At 41.1% G+C, this 19,129-nt stretch overlaps 1 protein-coding gene across 1 annotated transcript in view; it reads left to right on the top strand.

The window, feature by feature from the left end:
- The window catches only part of SLC44A5 (solute carrier family 44 member 5), a 75,505-nt gene that overhangs the window by 36,140 nt on the left and 20,236 nt on the right, over positions 1 to 19,129 (top strand). Inside the window, exons 3-6 of the mRNA XM_082053753.1 lie at positions 6,919 to 6,992; positions 13,134 to 13,218; positions 16,110 to 16,194; positions 18,935 to 19,063. Of these exons, the coding sequence (XP_081909879.1) occupies positions 6,919 to 6,992; positions 13,134 to 13,218; positions 16,110 to 16,194; positions 18,935 to 19,063 (373 nt within the window). The remainder of the gene's footprint in view (positions 1 to 6,918; positions 6,993 to 13,133; positions 13,219 to 16,109; positions 16,195 to 18,934; positions 19,064 to 19,129) is intronic.

Here is a 19,129-nt window from a genome sequence, read left to right as displayed (position 1 = left end):
TATTTTGAGCAGTCTCTTACTGTGCTGTTCCCTCGTGCTCGAGTAGCGGTGGGACTCTGGTGATGGGATGCCAGGAGGACTTCACAGTTTGTAAAAGCTGGTTTTGCACTGTGTCTTGCTGTTACATCTGTGTAGCTGCTGTGACAGCTTCTGCAATTTCGGGTGTATATCTGTGCTATTCCAATTGTACAGTGCACAGCAGCTTCTTAAAAACACAACCAAATGAACACAGTGCAACACCACTATACCACATACATTCATTGCATTTTATAATGCTTTGGCGAGATAGTATTGTTTGGAACAGCATAAAAAAGATCAGTTCCCTAAACTTTATGGGTATTGCTCCCTTGTCCGGTAGCTCATAAGGCAGTGGTAGCTGCGTTGATGCTTACTGAGCATACTTGGCCATGAGCTGCCCTTGGATTTATATTCAGCCAATGACCATCAGTGCAGCACTGTGCAGTGTGCTATAGACATGCCCTTGAGGTACTTTAAGATTATTATTATTAGTTGTTTTTAAATACAATGAATGAACCAGGGGTTTTTAAATTAATTTTTACAATTGCTAAGAATAAATGATTAAGAAACCACAGTCTCTCAAACAAATAAAGACTTATGTAGTTCCTATGAACAGAATGCCTTCTCAGAAGGTATTCCAAAGAGTTGAACAGGAGGAGAATGGTCATCTTCCCTGAATTTGTTTCTGACTTTGGGGCTTCCCACTTTTCTGCAGGACAAGAGATAGCAGGAAACTGAAAGCATACATTTTTTTCCAGACAAATGAAGGCTGGTAAAGCAAATGTGTGTGGGGACAGAGCCCTTTGTGTGCCTTGCCAGGACTGGCATGACTGTGTGTGGTGGGGGAAACACCTGTCTTTGCTTTCTGCTGATAAATTAGTTTGTTGTGCTCTTGATTTCACTGTCACTTTTCATTGGTCAGGAAAAAGTTTGTCTTCAATTTTGAAAAATGGAGAGGATGAGTTTCTAGGGAGATAGGCTGCAGATTGTATATATCGGCATTGAAAGGCGCAGGAACAGCTGTAAAACGTCACATCCCATCATTGTAACTACTGAAGCTGATGCATTTTTGGAGGTGCTGTAGCATAGAAATAATGTTTTGAAGTTGTTGAGAACCAAGCTATCCCCCAAACCACTAAAAGCCTGAAAAACTGAGAAACAGAAAGCCAAATCTTACTAATAATGTATTAATGTCTGTTAAATAATGGATCACTCCCACGATGTTTGTTAGATGCATCCTTTGCAAGGAGATTCAGTTGTCCATTGTGGTGGTGGGTTTTGTTGTTGTTTTACTGGTGGTGGGTTTTTCATTTGTTTCGGGTTTTTTAATAGAACAGGGATGTTGCCAGTGGTTGGAGTGCTGAACACCGCGGCTAAAAGGAGTGTTCAACAGGGCGATGTGTGCGGTGTTTTGATAGCACCATCATTCTCAAGGTGTTCATGTGTGGAACTTGGTGTATTTCATACAAACATCTTTTTATTGAAAAGGATTAAAATGCAATGGCTGTGTTGATTGACTCTGAGCCAACAAACACATGACAATACAAAATGATGTTATCGAGATGATGTCTTTGATTGGTATGACTGCATATTGCAATCATTTCAGTTCTTTCCATTCTCATTCCGTACCATTCAAGACTGTCTGACAATCTTCTCCATAAAAACATTAGCTTACAGTGGAAATGTACATTGAAAAAGTGGATGATATCTAACCAAAAAGTAGTTCTGCAACCCTCTGCTTTGTTACAAAGCCTCCTGCCTGAACAATCTGGCTTGACTTAACAGTCGGTGCTGCAGATGGAAGCACGTCTGGTACCGCTCAGAGGTTCACTAGTTTACAAGTCAAGTGAAATTGCTCAGAAAGCATCTAAGAGATCATGGGCAATTCATCAGTGTTTTCCCAGATGTAAGTGTAGCATAGAGAATAAGTTGTAAACTAGTATTTACTGTCCTTAGTGAGAAGAATAAATTAGAGAACCACAAGTTACTTATCAATTTTATCTTTCTCAGCAGAAAATTTATGACGGAAGAGCACTGCGGCCTCGTGGTACTCTCACTTGAACACACACATACACACAGTTCTCATCTATGTGAGATGTATTTCTTATTTTCCTTTCTGAAAGCTAACAGTTTTAGAAATAAATGGAAATGTTTGTTTAGGGAGTTGATCCTAATTTGAGAAGTATCTTTATGATACTGCCAGCGAGACTTTGTGTGCACAGGAATGAATTTAAGGGGTAGTTCAGGGGTGTTATTAAGTGTTCATCTATGTGCATTACTATCAGAAAATACTTGCAAGGTTTCACATATCATATCCACCAAGTGAATAAGCTTACGGGTTGAAGCAGTAGCTCAGCAATTTCTCAGCTCAAAGTGATGCAGCACAAGTTCTGGTAGACAGTTCTCTGGAGGAAAATAGAAACTCCTGGTGTTCCCTGTCAGCCTGAGCTGGAGATGAACACCTGCCTTACCCCCCATCTGGTGGGCAGTTTAACTTAATTCATGTGAGACAAAATCTAGCACCTAATATTTTCAATCTAAGCTGTCTCTGTTTCCTCAAAGGCAGAAATTTCTCCAAGCCATCGTTCCCTGCCTGCAGACGTTCACACTTGAGGACTAAATTGGGCACCTCTCAGTTCTGAATGTCTGAACGCGTGTCTGTTGTCACAGCCCTGGAGCTGTCTGTCTGTCCCTCTGTCCTGTTGGCATTGAAATGGCCATTTGTACTGGACTTCAGGCAGGTTTGTCACCTGAGCAGGGGACTCTGTTGAATGGTGTCAGTATTTCATGTCAATGCAGATGAAGGGGGGAATGTTGTAGGGAAGGCTTGTGAAGTTAAGGGTTTGTAAAGAATATCAGTAGAATGTGTTATGCTTCTCTAAGAATAAAAAACCCCATTTCTTCCATCAGCATCATCATATCTTAAAGATGTCTGTGGATAAATCAGTCAGGTGCCATCATACAGCAGGAAAACAAGCTTCTGGATTTTTTTAATGCAATTATATTACTTTGGGTATAAAATTAATTGCCTTCCTTCATTTAGATTTTCTCTAAATTCCAGTAAGGGAATTTATATAGTCAATACAATCATAGAATATTTCTCTAAACTGCTCTGGCAAAATCAAATTAGTAAATCATACTTCTGACTTATCTCCAGTTTTGCAGAATTCATCTTAACTATGCTTGCCTCTTCTTATTTTTCTCCCTCCTCTATGTAGTTTCTTGGGTTTTTCTAATAGTCCTCTTGCTGGTTAGACACATCGTAGGTTTTTTTCTTGTTATGTTTTAAAAACTCCTGATGCCTCCTGGACTATCTGTAATTGTTGAAAATCTTTATAGAAATTCAGTGTTCTTCTTAAGACAAAGATCATCCTTTCCTTTGTGATTAGAAAATGTAGTTAATGGGTTCTCCTGCAAATTGAATATCAGTAAACTTCCATAACAATTTAGCTATCTTTTTTAACAGTTTGAAAAAAAGCAATAAAATTTCCTAACCTTAACTTGCAATTACCTCTTCTCTGGGTAAAACACTGGCTGGGTGTCCAGGCCCAAAGAGTTGTGATGAGTGGAATTAAATCCTGTTGGTTGCCAGTCACAGGTGGTGTCCCCAGGGCTCAGTAGTGGGGCCAGTTCTGTTTAATCTCTTTATCAGTGATCTGGATGAGGGGATTGAGTACACCCTCTGTCAATTTGCAGATGACATGAAGTTGGGTAACATCACCTCAACACACTATGGATTAGGGGAGTCCCAAAGCAGGAACTCAGAGTGAAGGCATCAGTGGTCACCTTAGTGTGTCCTCAGAGTTGAACGTGGCAACTCGAAACCCATTGTGAACGTCTGGAGCCATGTTCTGCTCTGTGGCTGCAGAGTGCCACGCTCGGGACTGTTTGTAGGTGCCGACATGCTGCTAGTGCTGTTTAACTAATAAACATCGTAGTTTCTTGCTAGTGCAGCATCTTCACCAAAATCGTACTTGTAACAGATTGGGCGTGATACTGCCAAACAGAGGGAGGCTCTAGTCAGTCATTAATGATGAAGTGCACGAACTGTCAGTGAATAAATGGCTTTTATGCACTAATACTCTGTGTGGATGGTTTCATCTCTGCATTCATTTATTTGCCAGGGTGCTGTTCCACATGCACAAAGCATTGTTTGCATGCACCGCCACGTGTAATGCAGTGGGAGAGGCCAAGAGGCCACTGTGTTTCTGAGAGATGGTGGAAAGCAAATCAAGCTAAATGACATCAGTGAGCAGTGAAATGTGATGTGGGAGCCTGAACTGTGCACTTAGCCAAATGACCGTCTTTTATTACGTCACCTGAAAATGATAAATCTGATTGTTTAATCAGCAATCTATCTCTGTGGAAACTCCTGTGTTCAAATACATAGACTCGCTGTGTTCTGGTTCAGATTATGGAACTTGGTTATCTAAAAAGTACCAAAACCCATCAGAATTTCCAATGCTACCTATTAGCAAAAGCATTTTTAATGTTTTTGTAGTCTATACCTTAAGAAATGTAAAGTGCATTTTCTCATGAATCTTTGAATGTTTACACATAATTATATGAAATTATGATAGTGCTATCTTTAAGAAAAATTATAGAGCCCATATGATAAGCAGTGTTCTCAGTTCCTATTCTGATCACCATATTTCCATTAACTCATCTTCCTTAGGGTTCAGCATAACAGTTCAGTCTCTTCAGTGATTTTGCTCTGCCTCATTAGCCTGTAACAAACTGAAAAAGCAGATTTGCCACAACAGATCGTCGTCTTATTTTGAAAAAAAAAAACACCATATCAAATCTGTTTTAAGTCAAAGCATGGCCGGATAATTTGATTAGCTTTCAGTAATAAGCATCGGCTTCCAATGTCTCCAGTTTGGGAAGAGGCAATTCCCATTATTCTAGTTCCCGCAGCTTTGGAAACTCCCAGAATCTTCACAGTATAACCTTGTATCTTCACGGAGTTATTTTAATTTATTTGTTCAAGATATTTTACTTTTTTTTTTCTTCTTCTGTGTAGCCATGTGTTTATGAGGTAATATTATGATTTCCCTGAAACTGAGCTACTTGAGCTAACAATGATGTTATATGTAGCCAAGGTTTCACCTGTAGTATCTAGTAAAATAAGCAATTATTATGTATAAGCAACAATTATTCTGTACAAACTGCTTCAAAATTTTCTGAAACCTCCCAAAAGAGGTTTTGTGTACTTCTTATATATTTTAAAATATTTATACAACAGAAATGCTTGGCAACAATGAGTTTTACTAGGTACTGTACAGAAGTTTGGGTATTATAAAGAACAGAAAATCCCGCACTCTGGTGAAGTGTTTATAGGCACTTGCTTATGGTGGCTCTGCCACCATATTGTTTCAATTAGATGCTAAAACTGTGTCTCTCTGGAGAAGTGCACAGGATCGTTCATTCCTTTTCCACACCTGGAAACAGTTTAAGTTCTCCAACTGTTTGAAAGATTTGCTGCCTTTGTTTCCTTCATGCTAAATAACAGTTCTCTGTAAGAGGAAACATAGATTGGAAAGCAGAAGGAATGGTAGATGCTAAAAATGCCTGTATGTCAGTTGGAGTTTGGATTCTAAGATGTTGGCTTGCATCCCTTGGTTCCTGGCATGGGCTCATTTTACCAAGGTTGTCCCTTAACCAGCATTGCTCGTTGGCTTTCCCTGGAGTCCTCCATCACGGAAAAGCAGGACGGGGTTTGGATCGGGTCGGAGCAGCAGCGGTTTGTCACTCAGCTGTGGGACAGCCCAGCGCGGCACCGGGGCGCTCTGCGGATGAGACCCTGCCCAAATGGGGCGGCCGTGGGCCATACGCCTTTGGGTTGTGCCACCAGTTCTTCACCAAAACTGTGTCAGATGAGCAGGACATGTTAAATAACAACAGCGGCTGAAATACTTTGGATCAGGAGGCTCTAGGCAGCATGCCCTTTTACCAGTAATTCACTCCTTTGTTAGTTAGATCCTGGCAGACCATGGGCTGCAAGTGTCTCTTAACTAGTGAGCCTGCAAAGGCCTGCGAGAGATGACTTTAGGTTCCACGCATGTTTAGAAACAGGGTTTGTGGAGTTGGTGTTTGAGCGAGGGAGCTGCTGATGGTCCCACAGATACGTGGGACCAGCTGTGCTGCAGGTTCTTGCCCTCCTGGAGCTACTCTGGCCATGGTCAGACACTGCATGTCCACATCTCTGCTTGCATGAGCCTAACAGGCACACCAGCCAGCAGAAGACAGTAGTTGAACTGAACGCTCAGTTTGCTCGCCGGCTGAGTTTTCAGACTGGAGAGTGCTGTTCTTTCATTGCTTGTCCGTAAAAGAAAGTATGGCTCTGCACAACGTGGTGGGGTTTTTTGTCCTCTCCATAGAGCTTATCTTGGTTGCATTAAATGAGATCAAGCAGCTGAGTCAGAATTTCTTGCAGAGATCAAGGGTAGTTGTGTATAGGTTTTTTTTCATTTCACACTGTTATTTTTCATAAGCTGTTCATAATACATGTAAGTTGTGCTGAATCTTTCTTTAATCACATTGTTTGCAATAATTGATACCACCTTTAGGGAAGTGCTGAGACAGATGTCCTATAGTAGCTTATATCATGAGTGATCTCCTGGATTCAAGGTTGTAAGGTATTGTTTGTTTTAATAATATTTAAACCTGTTCCTCCATCTGTTTTTATTGCTGTCTACAATGCAGAGGGCACACACATCTATTCCTGGTCTTGCTGTGAAAGCCGGGCCTTATACCTCAAATGTGATTTTATGAGTAGGACTGCTACCAAGTGCAGATATGGACGTCTTATTCAGATGTTAAAGTGCCCTGTGACACTCAGTGTTTTCAAAGGTTGTATTAGACACCTTATTTTTAAAAAGTGTTTCTTTCTGTCCCCAGGCACTGTACAGACATTATTTGCTGTGTGATCTTCATAGTCGTCATTCTGGGTTACATTGCATTAGGAATTGTGGGTAAGTAAACACAGGTATGGTTGTGCTTTCTCATACACAGGGGAAGCGACTTTGTGAATGTTGAAATTCTTAACTGAGATGTCCCTTTTGCTTATATCTGCGTGTTAGGGAGAAGTTCAGAACCATGTGTTTACTGAAGAAAAATTCAAAATTAAGTGTGTTCAAGTAAAAATGACATGGTTTGATAATTTTGCTATCATAAAGTAACTGTGATGGAAAAATTAATTTTTGTCATTTATAAGTTAGAGATAAACACTTTGGTTTTAAGAGGCTTTATGTTTTGTAAAATATTACCGAAAGAACCTACGTGAGTAGTAAAAGGAGAATTAAGAGAAATTATATCATTTATTGTGGGAGTTGTTTGCATATCAGGATATTCATTAATAATAGCCATTTTATTTTGTATTTGTGAGAGAATTGTGTGAATGCCTGTGTGAAAGGGCAAATGATGCTGCAAAAGTGCACTTACTGTGTGTCTGCGTGTCTGTCTGAGCTCTTTCAGTTTGCTTGTGAAAGGCGGTTTTGGCCCTGCCTTACATAGAAGAAAAGCCATTCGTTTTTGTCATAGTTGTGCAATAGCACTTTGTGTTCTTTAGAGAAAGGCTGTGCGCTCTCCGTCCGTGGGACACTCCTCTCTGTCCATGGGACACCCCGCAGCTGCCGGGCCGTGGGGCTGGGTCACTGCTGGGGGTCCTGTCTGCAGGTGTGAGCAGGGACCCCACAGCCCCACCAGCCCCACCACTGTGAAAGCCGCTGTCTGCGGCATGGGGAGGTGCTGTGAGCAGGATGCTTTAACCTGGCGCTTCCAGTCACTGTTGGAGGGAATACTCATCCTCCCACTAAATTCTGTGGCAGCACAACCACCACAGCACTGAGCTGTCCTCTCTCTCCATGCCTGTAGCCACTGAACAGCACTCTGTAAAGTCTGCTCCCTAGCATTGGGAATTCTTTGTGTGTACTTTTTGTTTCTCTTATTCACCTGCACTTACTGCCCTGTCATGAACCTGGCTGTCTTCAGGAAGACAGAAAGTGAGGAAGCAGATGGTATAATATGTACCAGCGGGTGTGAGGGAGTGCAGAGCCCACGGGGGACAGGCAGCGTCCTGAGGGCTGTGCTGGACACAGGGAAGGGAGAGCACTGACAGGTCATAGCTGTGCAGTGTTCTTGTGCTGTCACATCTTGGCTCTTTCCAGCACTATATAAATCCTCTCAATTTTTTGGCTTGAACATTACGTCAGCTTTGTCTGTGTGGTTTCCAAAGAACCCCTGTGCCAGGGGTTGCAGAGGTGGGTATCAGCACAGCACTCACCAGTCCCTGGGCTCGTGTCCGCAGTGTCAGACACGCAATTCCTGTGCTGTGGGACAGGGATCTGCTCACGCTCCCTGCTCTGCAGGACAGGGGTTCCTGCGGGACACGAGGTGTCCCAACACCCTTATCTTGCACACCTTAGGAGATATCGGTTAGAACTAGAATCTGTTCCTGAAACCAGGTACCAAATTTGTAGCTGGTGGCTTTTTCTAATCCTGATTCACATGGTCCCTGCTTTTTCATCTTTCATTGTACCGTGCTTTAGCTATTCTTTTTGCTCTGATTTATTTCTAAGTAAAGGATGAGATCAGCTTTGGTACAGTTCCAGGAGCCAGCCCTGTACAAAATACTTTAGAGTCAAAGAAGTTCACTTTAGGAGAAAATAGATTATATGATAAATCAATCCTTAGTCGTCAATTATGCCTTATGGCTTATTATAGAAAAAAAAATATTTCTGCAAATTCTTGAATATGTGCAAGTATTGCTCTGGATCCTATTTTAATTTGGCTTGACAAGTAAACAATAAATGCAGGTTCATCACACAACTGCTGTGACTGAAAATGTGAGACAAATTTTGCCCTTGCTATTGTACGTATAGCTCACATAGGCTTCAGCTATATGTGTGTCCGTGTAACAGTGGGGTAGAATAATTAGTGTTTCGACAGGGCTGAAATGTAGTGTGAGTAAAAGGTAGTCAGTTCTCTTTGAAAGATGAAGTCAAATGATTTTTGATACTAACCTTTCTTAGTTCTGCTTTAGTGATGGCTGCTGTTGAGTGACTGTACTGAATAGAAATATTCTATGATTTACTTTCTTATCATTCTTTTAATTTCACAGATGAACTAATAGTTTTAATTTAACATTCCGTGTAGTTTTCCTTCTTATCAAACTGACTTAACTCTTTACATTTATTTCAGAGACACTAGGCTTATCCAGGAAAATGTTCAGACTCTTAATTTAAGATTGTTTTAATTCAGAAAAATGTGTATAAAAGGCAGCAAATAAGTTATATTGGAAAAGAGCCCCTCATTCCAAAGGACAGGTTAATTCAAAGCAATGGCTCTTGTTGTATTGCTCCAATGGATGCTTAAGCAATACCAGTGTTATCAACATGGATTTACAAATTCTGTAGCATGTATTCTATTACCTTTGTCAATACGCTAGTAAATTGCTTGTGTTAAAAAGCCCTAAGAACAATTTGGCAGGTCAGTTTCTCTATACATTGAAACATTAAAAATTTAAGATAGGCAAAACAATGATATGAAAGACTGTCCTTTCAGAAATACATGGTAGAGGGAATGAGACAGATAGTATAAACAGGTTTGCAGTTCACTTTTAAGTATCACAGGATGCCATTATTCTAATCACATTTTCTCCTTGGCAGGCAGCTTTCCATTCCTTACAGCTGCTGACGTGGCCCCCCAGAGCTCAGAAAAAAGGAGTGCATCTGATAGACATTTAGTGACAGACATTAGCTGGTTTTGATACTGTGTTGGCTCCATGTCAATAAAAGGAGCGACATAACTGCAGGACTCCAGAAAATGCCATGGCGGTGTCACAGAGTGTCACATTGCGGCTCTGAGGACTGAGTCAACTGTGTTGTGTGAATCAGCTGTGCTTTAATTTTCTTCTTGAGCCCAGATGTTTGTGTCAGCACTCAGACTGCAGCCTTGTGAGCATCAGAGCACTCTGGCATAAAAATTTTATGTGACTGGGTTCCTTTTCATTTAGTGCTTGGTAGTGGGTCACCAACAGTGCAGCACAACATGCCAACCACGGCGCTGCTCGGTTCAGCTAGCTCTTACAAAAACCCTCACAGTCACTGAGAACTGTTGAATTAGGTACGTATTCTTCAGTTACTAGGCCAGAAAAATTGTGTATTTATCACATGAATTCTTTCACTGTCATCGCTCTAAATTTGCGAAGAAGGTGACTGAGGATTAAGTTTACTAATCTTGATAGTCAGTCCTGACACAGGCAATGACACAAGCTGCATATTTTCTCTTCTGTTGGTCATTTCCCTTCTCTTTCTGCTGTAGAGTTAATTAAATACTGAATGTATATGTTGTAAATCAGACCAAATCGTTTTTTGTTTTGCTTTGGAATTTAGCTGAGAGAGGCTTCCTCCATCCACCCAGCAGCTGATCTCAGTGATGGAATTTCACAAAGTGTGCTAAATCTATGTTTTGAAAGCACATTATTTTTAATTATCACAGAATCACAGAATGTTAGAGATTTTAAGGGACCTCATAAGCTCATCCAGTCCAATCCCCCCACTGGAGCAGGGACACCCAGATGAGGTTACACAGGAAGGTGTCCAGGCAGATTTGAATGTCTCCAGAGTAGGAGACTCCACAGTCTCCCTGGGCAGCCTGGTCCAGTGTCTGTCACCCTCACTGAGAAGTTTCTTCTCAAATTTAAGTGGAACCTTCTGTCTTCCCATTTGAACCCATTACCCCTTGTCCTATCATTGGTTGTTTTAATAAAAGACATGACTGGAGCATTAGGCACATAGGACAACTACTATCAAGCAGGAGAAGTTTCAGACGATTCGATAATGGCAAAACAGATACAGTCTTAACAGAAATTCTGTTCAGAAGTGAGCTATGTGTTCCATTGTTTATACTCTGTAATTTCTATTAATTGAGAAAGATGCTGCAAAACATGCATGATTAAATTGGAGACCAAGGATTGATACAAACCTAAGGGAGCCATTTAAAATATTTCAGCAGACTTTGTATTAGAACTAAAAAGAACATGAGGAGAATACACTGCTCTGCCCATTTGATGAGCTGAGTTTTATTCTTGTTGGCTGTGTTAATCCACTCAAATAGGCCCAAGGAATTAAGCTTGGGTCACCTGGGCCCTTCTTGTGGAAAGATGATTAGGAAGACTGAGCCAAAAAACAAACAAACAAAACAAAAAACACCACCACAAAACCAAAAACCCCACCAACCAAGATTATGTTTCAGTGTTTATCTCTTTTCTCCCAAGCTCATCTGGGAAGTGAAAAATAATTCCAGGTTTAATATGCTATTTAAGAAAGGGATATTGTTGTCAATAGTGACTAATTCCAAATTATCTGTAGGAAGCAGATATAAATCTTGCTATAAAATTCTCATCAGTACTTGAATCTGGCATGGGGGAGCTTATCTCTGCTGCTTGCTGTTTTGCTGCTGTTGAAGAAAAAATACAGCAAATGTGAAAAATTAGACCCTTTAATAATGTGCCAAACTACTTTAAAAAAAGCCCAATTTTGAGGCTGGGAAAACACCAATGTAGTAGAGTCGTCTAACAAACTCCAAAACACGAGAAAACTAACACAGGTTAAAAAGAACTAGCAGATTCATTTTGGTAATCTAAAACCATTCCAGGTGAAAGGTGGCATTACAGATTGTCTGTAACTTTTATTGAAGATGTGTTGTACATCTGTCCTGAACAATTCTCTGAGATCTTTTATAGGTTTTGCCTCTACTGCATATATCGTTATTGGTAAGCGCTGTTATTCTTACCAAAGTGACCTTGAGGAAAATGACAGTTTTACAAATGACTAAATATAATGTCACAAATGGGAGAGAAAATGTGGTAATTACAGAGAAACAAGTTCAAGGTGGTTTGCATAGATCAAAGCCTGATGCTGATGCTCAGTGAGCTCTTGACAGTCAGAACACGGGGGGTTTCAGAGCGATGGGCCCAGTTTCCGAGCAGGGGTCCCATCCCACATGTAGTGGAGGCGCCTCTTGGGATTGTCTGGAGCTCTGCCCTTGCCAGTGGTACGAGTGTAATTCATGGTGATTGCAGAGATATAGCGATTGCAAATAGGGTCCATCATTTGGAAACAGCCTATATAGGTTGGGGCTAAAATCTTTGTTAAGCCTGTAATCTTTTCTATGTAATACAAGCACAAGGAAATGTTTGGGAGAAGAGCAATGGTCTTTTCTAGCAGTTCTCTGCAACCTGACTTTAGAGTGTCAGCTCAGGGGTAGTAATATGGAATTGTATTCTGGCATTATATTTTACTTTCACATGATACTTGAGTGAAATTTCCTTTATTTAGGGTCAAAGAAGCAGTTAGTAGAGCAGTTCAAGGGCTGGTCATTGGCTAGTCACAAGGGAGGCTGCGTCAGGTCTGCACACTACAGCTTAGAAATAACATTACTAATAGCGATAGCTGGTCTTTGATCCTCAAAGAGAAATAATGGTGCAGGTGTAAATGGCTTGGAGAAGAAATCCTGCTTCAAAGTGGAGAAAAGAAGTTCCAAAGTTCAATATAAACCTCTGTTCCTATTCAGTACTATGGTTCATGCTATCATAGACATCTAGTGTCTGAAAAATGGGACGATTCCCAAGTGAGAAGTCAGGAAATGTTTTCATTTCCAAAGTGAGAGTTTCTTTCCATTCTTAGTGCAAATGGAGTCCATTGACTCAGTCGCACCCTGTGTGTTTGTCACACACCCAGATAATCCCATTTATTTCAATGCCATTGTGGTTGTCAATGAATGCTCGTGTTTGTCTACATAGTTCTTTCCCTTTTTATAATACCGTTTTTTTTTAAGTCCATTACCTCATATTTTGGATACAACCCTGATATATGTGCCCTGAAGGTAAAAAGTGAACTGCTTTGCTTTCTTACTGGTTCATCGATGTCTTCGTTCAGTTTAGTTTGTTCTATATTTTAGATTTCAGTAGGAAATCAATACTCTTCGGTGGTGATCAACAAAGATTAAAATGGTACATGAGTGGTAATACATTTTTGTGCTAGTGAAAAGAGTTTCAAGTATTAACCGTGTACAATTGACTGTAATGTTAAAAGATATGTGTGTATTTTCAGCTTGGGTGCATGGTGACCCCAGAAAGGTGATTTATCCAACCGACAGCTACGGGCAGTTCTGTGGTCAGAAAGATACCCCCAATGAGTGAGTACTAAATCCATTCACATACCTTGATTGCTCATGCACTATGAATACGATTTGAGGTTTCACATCCCTCTGTCTCCTGGGGGTTCTTGTGGGAAGCTGAAGAGACTTTAAGTGTATTTATTCCAAATAAAGTTCAGAAATAGCTTAGTTGCTCAGTGCAAATCTAGACCCAAATTATTACTGTAATGCAGTTATTTTCATCATTCAGGGAATATTTTTGGTGACTGGCTGGGACAGCTTCTGACTGCCAGGGTTTGGACAGTTAATAACCTTCTTCTGCCCACTTTGGGGTGAGTGGTCCTAAAACATTGTAGACTGGTTCTTAGGTTTTCTCAGTGTGCACCAAATAACAGCAAAGACCATAATGAAAAATTCTTGGTCTTTTGTGGTGCTTACGGGTGCTGGTGGAGAGGAGACCAAGTGGTCTGGAAGACAGGCAGCTGTGGCTGTACCTTCCTTGGCAATACCAGCCAAACAGTTGTTTGCTTGTCTCTGTTTCCCAGTCTTTTTAAGTTTTGAGTTGTGGGAGTTATATTAATTAGTTGACATCAACAGAGTACTTCTACAGGAAAATAGCTACTCAGGAAAGGAAGATGTTACATTATTATTTTTTTTTTTTTAATCCAAATGTTTTATGAAATAATTTAAAAACTAATTTGCTTTTTTTCCCTCGCCTTCTCCCTTTTAAAATGTAAATGTTAGGCACCCTTTTTGCAGGGAGCACAACAGGAGCTGGTGTTTGACAAGAGCTCTTTGCTGCTCTTTTCTTTTCCCATTTAGTTCTCTGGGGAAAACCTGGGGACGACACTGTCCAGAGGGGCTCGGATGGGGAGGAGCAGGAGACAGGGAGTGGGACAGAGGCAGAACGAGGACTCTGTGTCCTCTGGAGTGTTTTTGCAAAGCAAACAGACTGGGTAGTGTAGGGAGAGCTTGTTCCACCCTCCGACTAAGATTCTTCACATCAGCGGTTGAAGAGTCCAACTTCCCGAAGAGGAAAAACTGGGAGAAAAAGTTGTGGTGTTGTGTGTGTTCCCCTCACTGCACCCCTTCTCTGCTCCCCTGTCCTTGTCCCTAGCTTGTCCTTGTCCCCACTCTCATCTTCAGGAGGCAGTGGGTGGGTGGGTTTGGGAGTCTCGGACATCCCTGCATGGTGTGGTGTGGCCAGATGCTGCTCTCCAAGTCTTATCATCCACTCCCATTCTCTCTTTATACTCAATTCTTCACTTTAGTTATTTCTTACAATGTTTCTTCCAGTTTGCATTCACAAATGTCCCTCCATGTATATGATTGCTGGAAAATAATACAGCTGGTGAGACTGCGTTTTGGCACTTATTTGCTGCATTGGAGAGTTTCTTGTATGAGCCAAAAAACACATAATACAACCTCCTGGAAAAGCAGGTGTTTCTGCCAGGAGGGCTCTCCGAACAAGTCCCTCCAGGCCCTACAGGTGTGGGCTGTTCTTGTCAGCCCTTCACTGGTGCCATTGTCAGATTGCTCAGATTCCCTGAAGGAAAGCAGTGTGACAAGTGAACCCAGGACTATGGGTTTCCAAAATCCCCAAGGACTTGGTCTGAGACTTTTTCCTTGGAAAGTGATCACAGTCGCTGTGTTTTGAATCTTGTGCTTGGGAAAAGCATTCCCAGCAATCTGACTGGGTGGAAAAGAGAAGCTGAAAACCCAAGCAAACCCCCACAGCTCCTGCGACAACTGAGTTGAAGTCCAATGTGTTCCACGCAGTCAGATGAATTCTACCTTGTAGTGTCATGTGAGTCTCTCTTAGGCCTCTTTGTGTCTCCCTGTAATCCATCCATTAATCTCCATGTAATCTCTAAACTTCTTCTACAGAGCACAGTGTAATAATGGAATACAACACAATGTCATTATAAAGGATACAGACTGAGTTCTAGGTGGCTGTTTTCTCATGTTATGTATGTGTTTAAACTTTCTTTTCCACTGTCAATATCAGCAAGTGGACTAATACAAGAAGAAAAAAGATGTCAATAATGGCTTTGGGCAGCTCACAGATTATGAATGCTTTCAAGAAACTATTGAAGAACGATGACATTTCAGTCCAAAATGTTATTCTATTGATTTGAAGAAATAACAGCTAATGAAAGTGAATTGTTTTTGTCAGGATGCATGTTTGTTAAAGAGCACATAGTAGAACATACCTCAGTGAAAACAATTTAACCTTGTAAAATGTCAGGCGGTTGAGCTAATCCCGGTTTAAAGGGAGGGGACTGTGCTCAGATGGTGTCACCCGTTCTGCGGTTGGTGGGAAACACATGTGGGGGACACGGTGGCGAGAGCAGGAGCAGGTGGGCAAGGGGCAGCTCCATAGTTAATGCTGCCATCCCGTTATTGTCGTTCTGTGTCCTGGCCAGCTGCTCTCAGCTTCCAACCATGGAAAGGTTTTGATTGATTTTGGTGCCACCTTCTGATCAACAAAAAATAGGCAATTTTTACAGTGTGGCATTTGCTAATAGTCATTTTGTGTGTGGTACACACATAGTACATTCAGTGTAAGCAAAGGGCCACAGTGTTTTTTTTGCAGGGGTATTTTACAGACCTCATGTCTCAGAGGCAGGACTACAGAGACGTGTAACAGTGCCGGGCGTTGTGTCAGCTTAAAACCTTGCTGTGGAAAAAAACAGCGTTCTTTAGAACAAATACGTCTGGTTTCAGCAATGTGTTGGAATGGAGCATTCAGGGTCTGCTTGGGATTTCCTTTTTTGTCATGTGTTTGTGATATGACCATTCATGATAACAGAATTTAAATAGTGATTTATGCTATTAATGTTTGAATGGTAGGATGTATATATATATATATATATATATATATGATGTATATATAGATAACATTAATTCTCTTATATCTGCTTCCATAGGAACAAGACTATTTTGTTTTACTTTAACATTCTGAAATGTGCCAGCCCCGTAGTGTTAATAAACCTCCAGTGCCCTACAACACAGGTGAGTGAAATACAGAGAAAGAATATTTTTCCTGTCTCTTAGTCATACATGTGTTTGGATTTAAAATTTGCTGTTCTTATCCTTCAAAATACAATATGGCTAATTTATAGATGATATGTAGCACACAGTCTCTGTAGCCTGTGATGGTCAGAAAAAATAGGTAGAAATGCACAAGATTGTGCATTTTGGATAAGAGTTGACAAAAAAAGTCTGTTTAGTTGAATACAGCAATTTGTTACTTTTGAATTGATCGCAGGCAGCTCTCCAATAGTAAACAATGCATGCAGAAAATAATTTTGATTGACATCTAGGGTTTTCAAACAGGACATGTTCAAGGTAATGTGCGTGTCCTCAGTAACAGGCTGTGGTTAGAGCCCATGGCTCTTTCCGAAGTGAAGGTCTTCAAAGCCTGTTCTCACCTTATGGCGCAGTTTGCACTCCCTTGGCTGTGCTGCAGCTTCTTGCGAAGCTGTGAAATACACCTGGTCACTGAACCGTGTGGGATAAAATTACCCTCCTGATCTTTTTTACATGAGACCTTTTTACTGACCTGGTTTGTTGAACAATTTCACAACCAGTTCTGTCAGCTCATCTTATGAGGCAACAGCCTGTGGCCTGGGGCAGGTCAGAGGAACTGGGTGCAGATCTGCTCTGATCCAGCTTCGCTGCCAAAAAAACCTGTAGTGTGTGTTTAAACTGCAGGTGACAGTGTGGTCTCAGATGTCTTGACAACATTCAGTGAAGTCCAGTATTAATTTGGATGAGGGTGGTTATATGGTAACCAGTTTACTGATTACAAATGTTAATTGTCTACTTATTTGACTATCATTTTAAAATGTTTCCCATTCCAGCTTGCCCTTACTCCTGGTCCCTATCCTTGGTAGATGTTTCTGGCCTATCAGTTAGTGAGACCATATGGACTATTTGACACAGCTGAAGAGATGGAAATCTCCAGCAAGGAAGAGCAAGAACCCTCTTAACACTGACCAGTTGCTGTCAGAATGGAAACTTTCTCTATCAGCAGCAGATTTGCTTCAGGAATCCCCATCTGTCCACACTCAGACACCGACACTGTTGCCCTGCAGTCCTTAGACTCTGTTACTGGAACAATTCAGCTGTTCAGAAATACTGAGGTCATTGTGTGGAACTTGGCTGGTGCTGTGGTCAAGTTGGCAGTGGTCGTGAACCAAGTAAGGTGAAATACTTGTTGAAGGAGAGTTTGGGGGAGCAGAGTAGTTATTGTGTTTATTTTCAAATATACAACAACTCCAAAACTGATCATGTTTTTGAATGCTGTTTGCTATTGCAGACGGTTAATTCTCTTGTCTTTTGTGAAGATGCTGAAGAAACATTTGTTTGATAATTCTTCTTCTGAACTGCAGACAGGGTCTTTCCTGTCCCATTCTTATCAAATAGCATGAGAAAGGAAAAAAAAAAAAGCCACAAGAAGTGGCATAGAAAGAGCTTCAGTCTTTCAGTAAGACTCTGGATTTGCAAACAGACTGTTAGGACAGTTCACTGGTTGTGCAGACAGCACGTTCCATTGCCCATTTTACAGCTGGGAAACTGAGGCCAGGGTTAAGTGTGTACTTGTTAGTCACCTGTTGTCCCAGCAGGGACAAAACTCTTCTTTCTTTGCTCCTTGGCTTGTGTGTAGCCCATAGGACTGTAGTGCTCATCTAGAATTCACATCTGCCCTGTTCCAAGGATTAGTACAAGATCTGTTCCAAAATTCCTGTTGGTGAGTCATCTATGGTGGGATGCCCTTGAGGGGAAATACAGCTTTGTGTGCTTGGAGAGCAGAGCTTTGTAAAGGGTGTTTGGGTAGCACAGCTCTGGAAACAGAGAACAGCCTCTAGAAAAGGCTGAAACTTGCTATAAAGATGGACTTCAAACTACCTCACAGTATTGAGGAACACTGAGGAGTCAGAACAGCTCAACACCTGCACGATTCCAGGGACCAGCAGAGCCTTCAGTGTGTGTTGGGGCAGCTCCTTCTGCATCGGGTAAATCTGAATCAGAACTTCTGAGCAGGTTCATTCATCAAACCTCTGTCCTCACTCGATGTCTCACTGAAATCTGGTTGATAATGGCTGTACCTTGAGTGTTATGAATTTCGTTCCTGGCATATGTGCCCCTCTTGCTTAGTAACTAGGGGAGATTCATCATTAGTGAGTAGTAGAAAGTCACCTTTGAGTGATTTACATCTGACTTGACTCGAATGATATCTGTGGAGCTGTATTTGACTGAAGGGACCACGTAGAAGGGTTGAACAATTTTAGCTACATGAGACATTATTTTTTAAAAGTTCTCCTTATAACTGTAATAGAAATAAACTACATGTATCCTGTGAAAGTAGCTGGTGCACCACCTTGCTCAGATACGCTGCTACTGAAGGGAGTAGAGGAGGACCTGACAGATTTTCCCCTCATGTTTTTAAAAAAAGGATATTTTTCTCAACTGAGAACATAAGAAGATACCAGAGTGTCTTGATATGCCAGATAGGAGGAGAAACTTTGAAAGTGTATTCTATTAAAGAATTTCAGAAGTATTCATCTAGGGATTCAAAAGGAAATATATGCCCCTTTCTAAATACTTCAGTACACAGTACTGAAGCAATTCCATAAAACAGTGTGCTTTTATAAGTGGCCTTTGTCTTGCTTTTTAATTGCACTGACTTTCCTTACCCTTTTCTACCAGTGTATCTTTACTCCTTTTTTAATTTGTTCTTTTCTTGCAGCTTTGTGTCTCAAAGTGCCCAGACAGGTTTGCAACCTACATTGATGTCCAGGCTTCCTACAGATATAGACCAGATCAGTGGAACTACTTCAGGCAGTTCTGCAAACCTGGTTTTAACAATCCTCGCAAGGTGTGTATGTATCAGTAGGTGACAGAATACATTTTTTTTTTAAGTAGTATGTAATATGCATGGTTT

This window comes from Streptopelia decaocto (genome assembly GCF_964273445.1).
Source record: "Streptopelia decaocto genome assembly, chromosome: 5".
In the NCBI taxonomy this organism is placed as follows: domain Eukaryota; kingdom Metazoa; phylum Chordata; class Aves; order Columbiformes; family Columbidae; genus Streptopelia; species Streptopelia decaocto.
The sequence above is the reverse complement of the archived record's forward strand: the minus strand, read 5'-3'. Positions and strand labels throughout refer to the sequence as shown.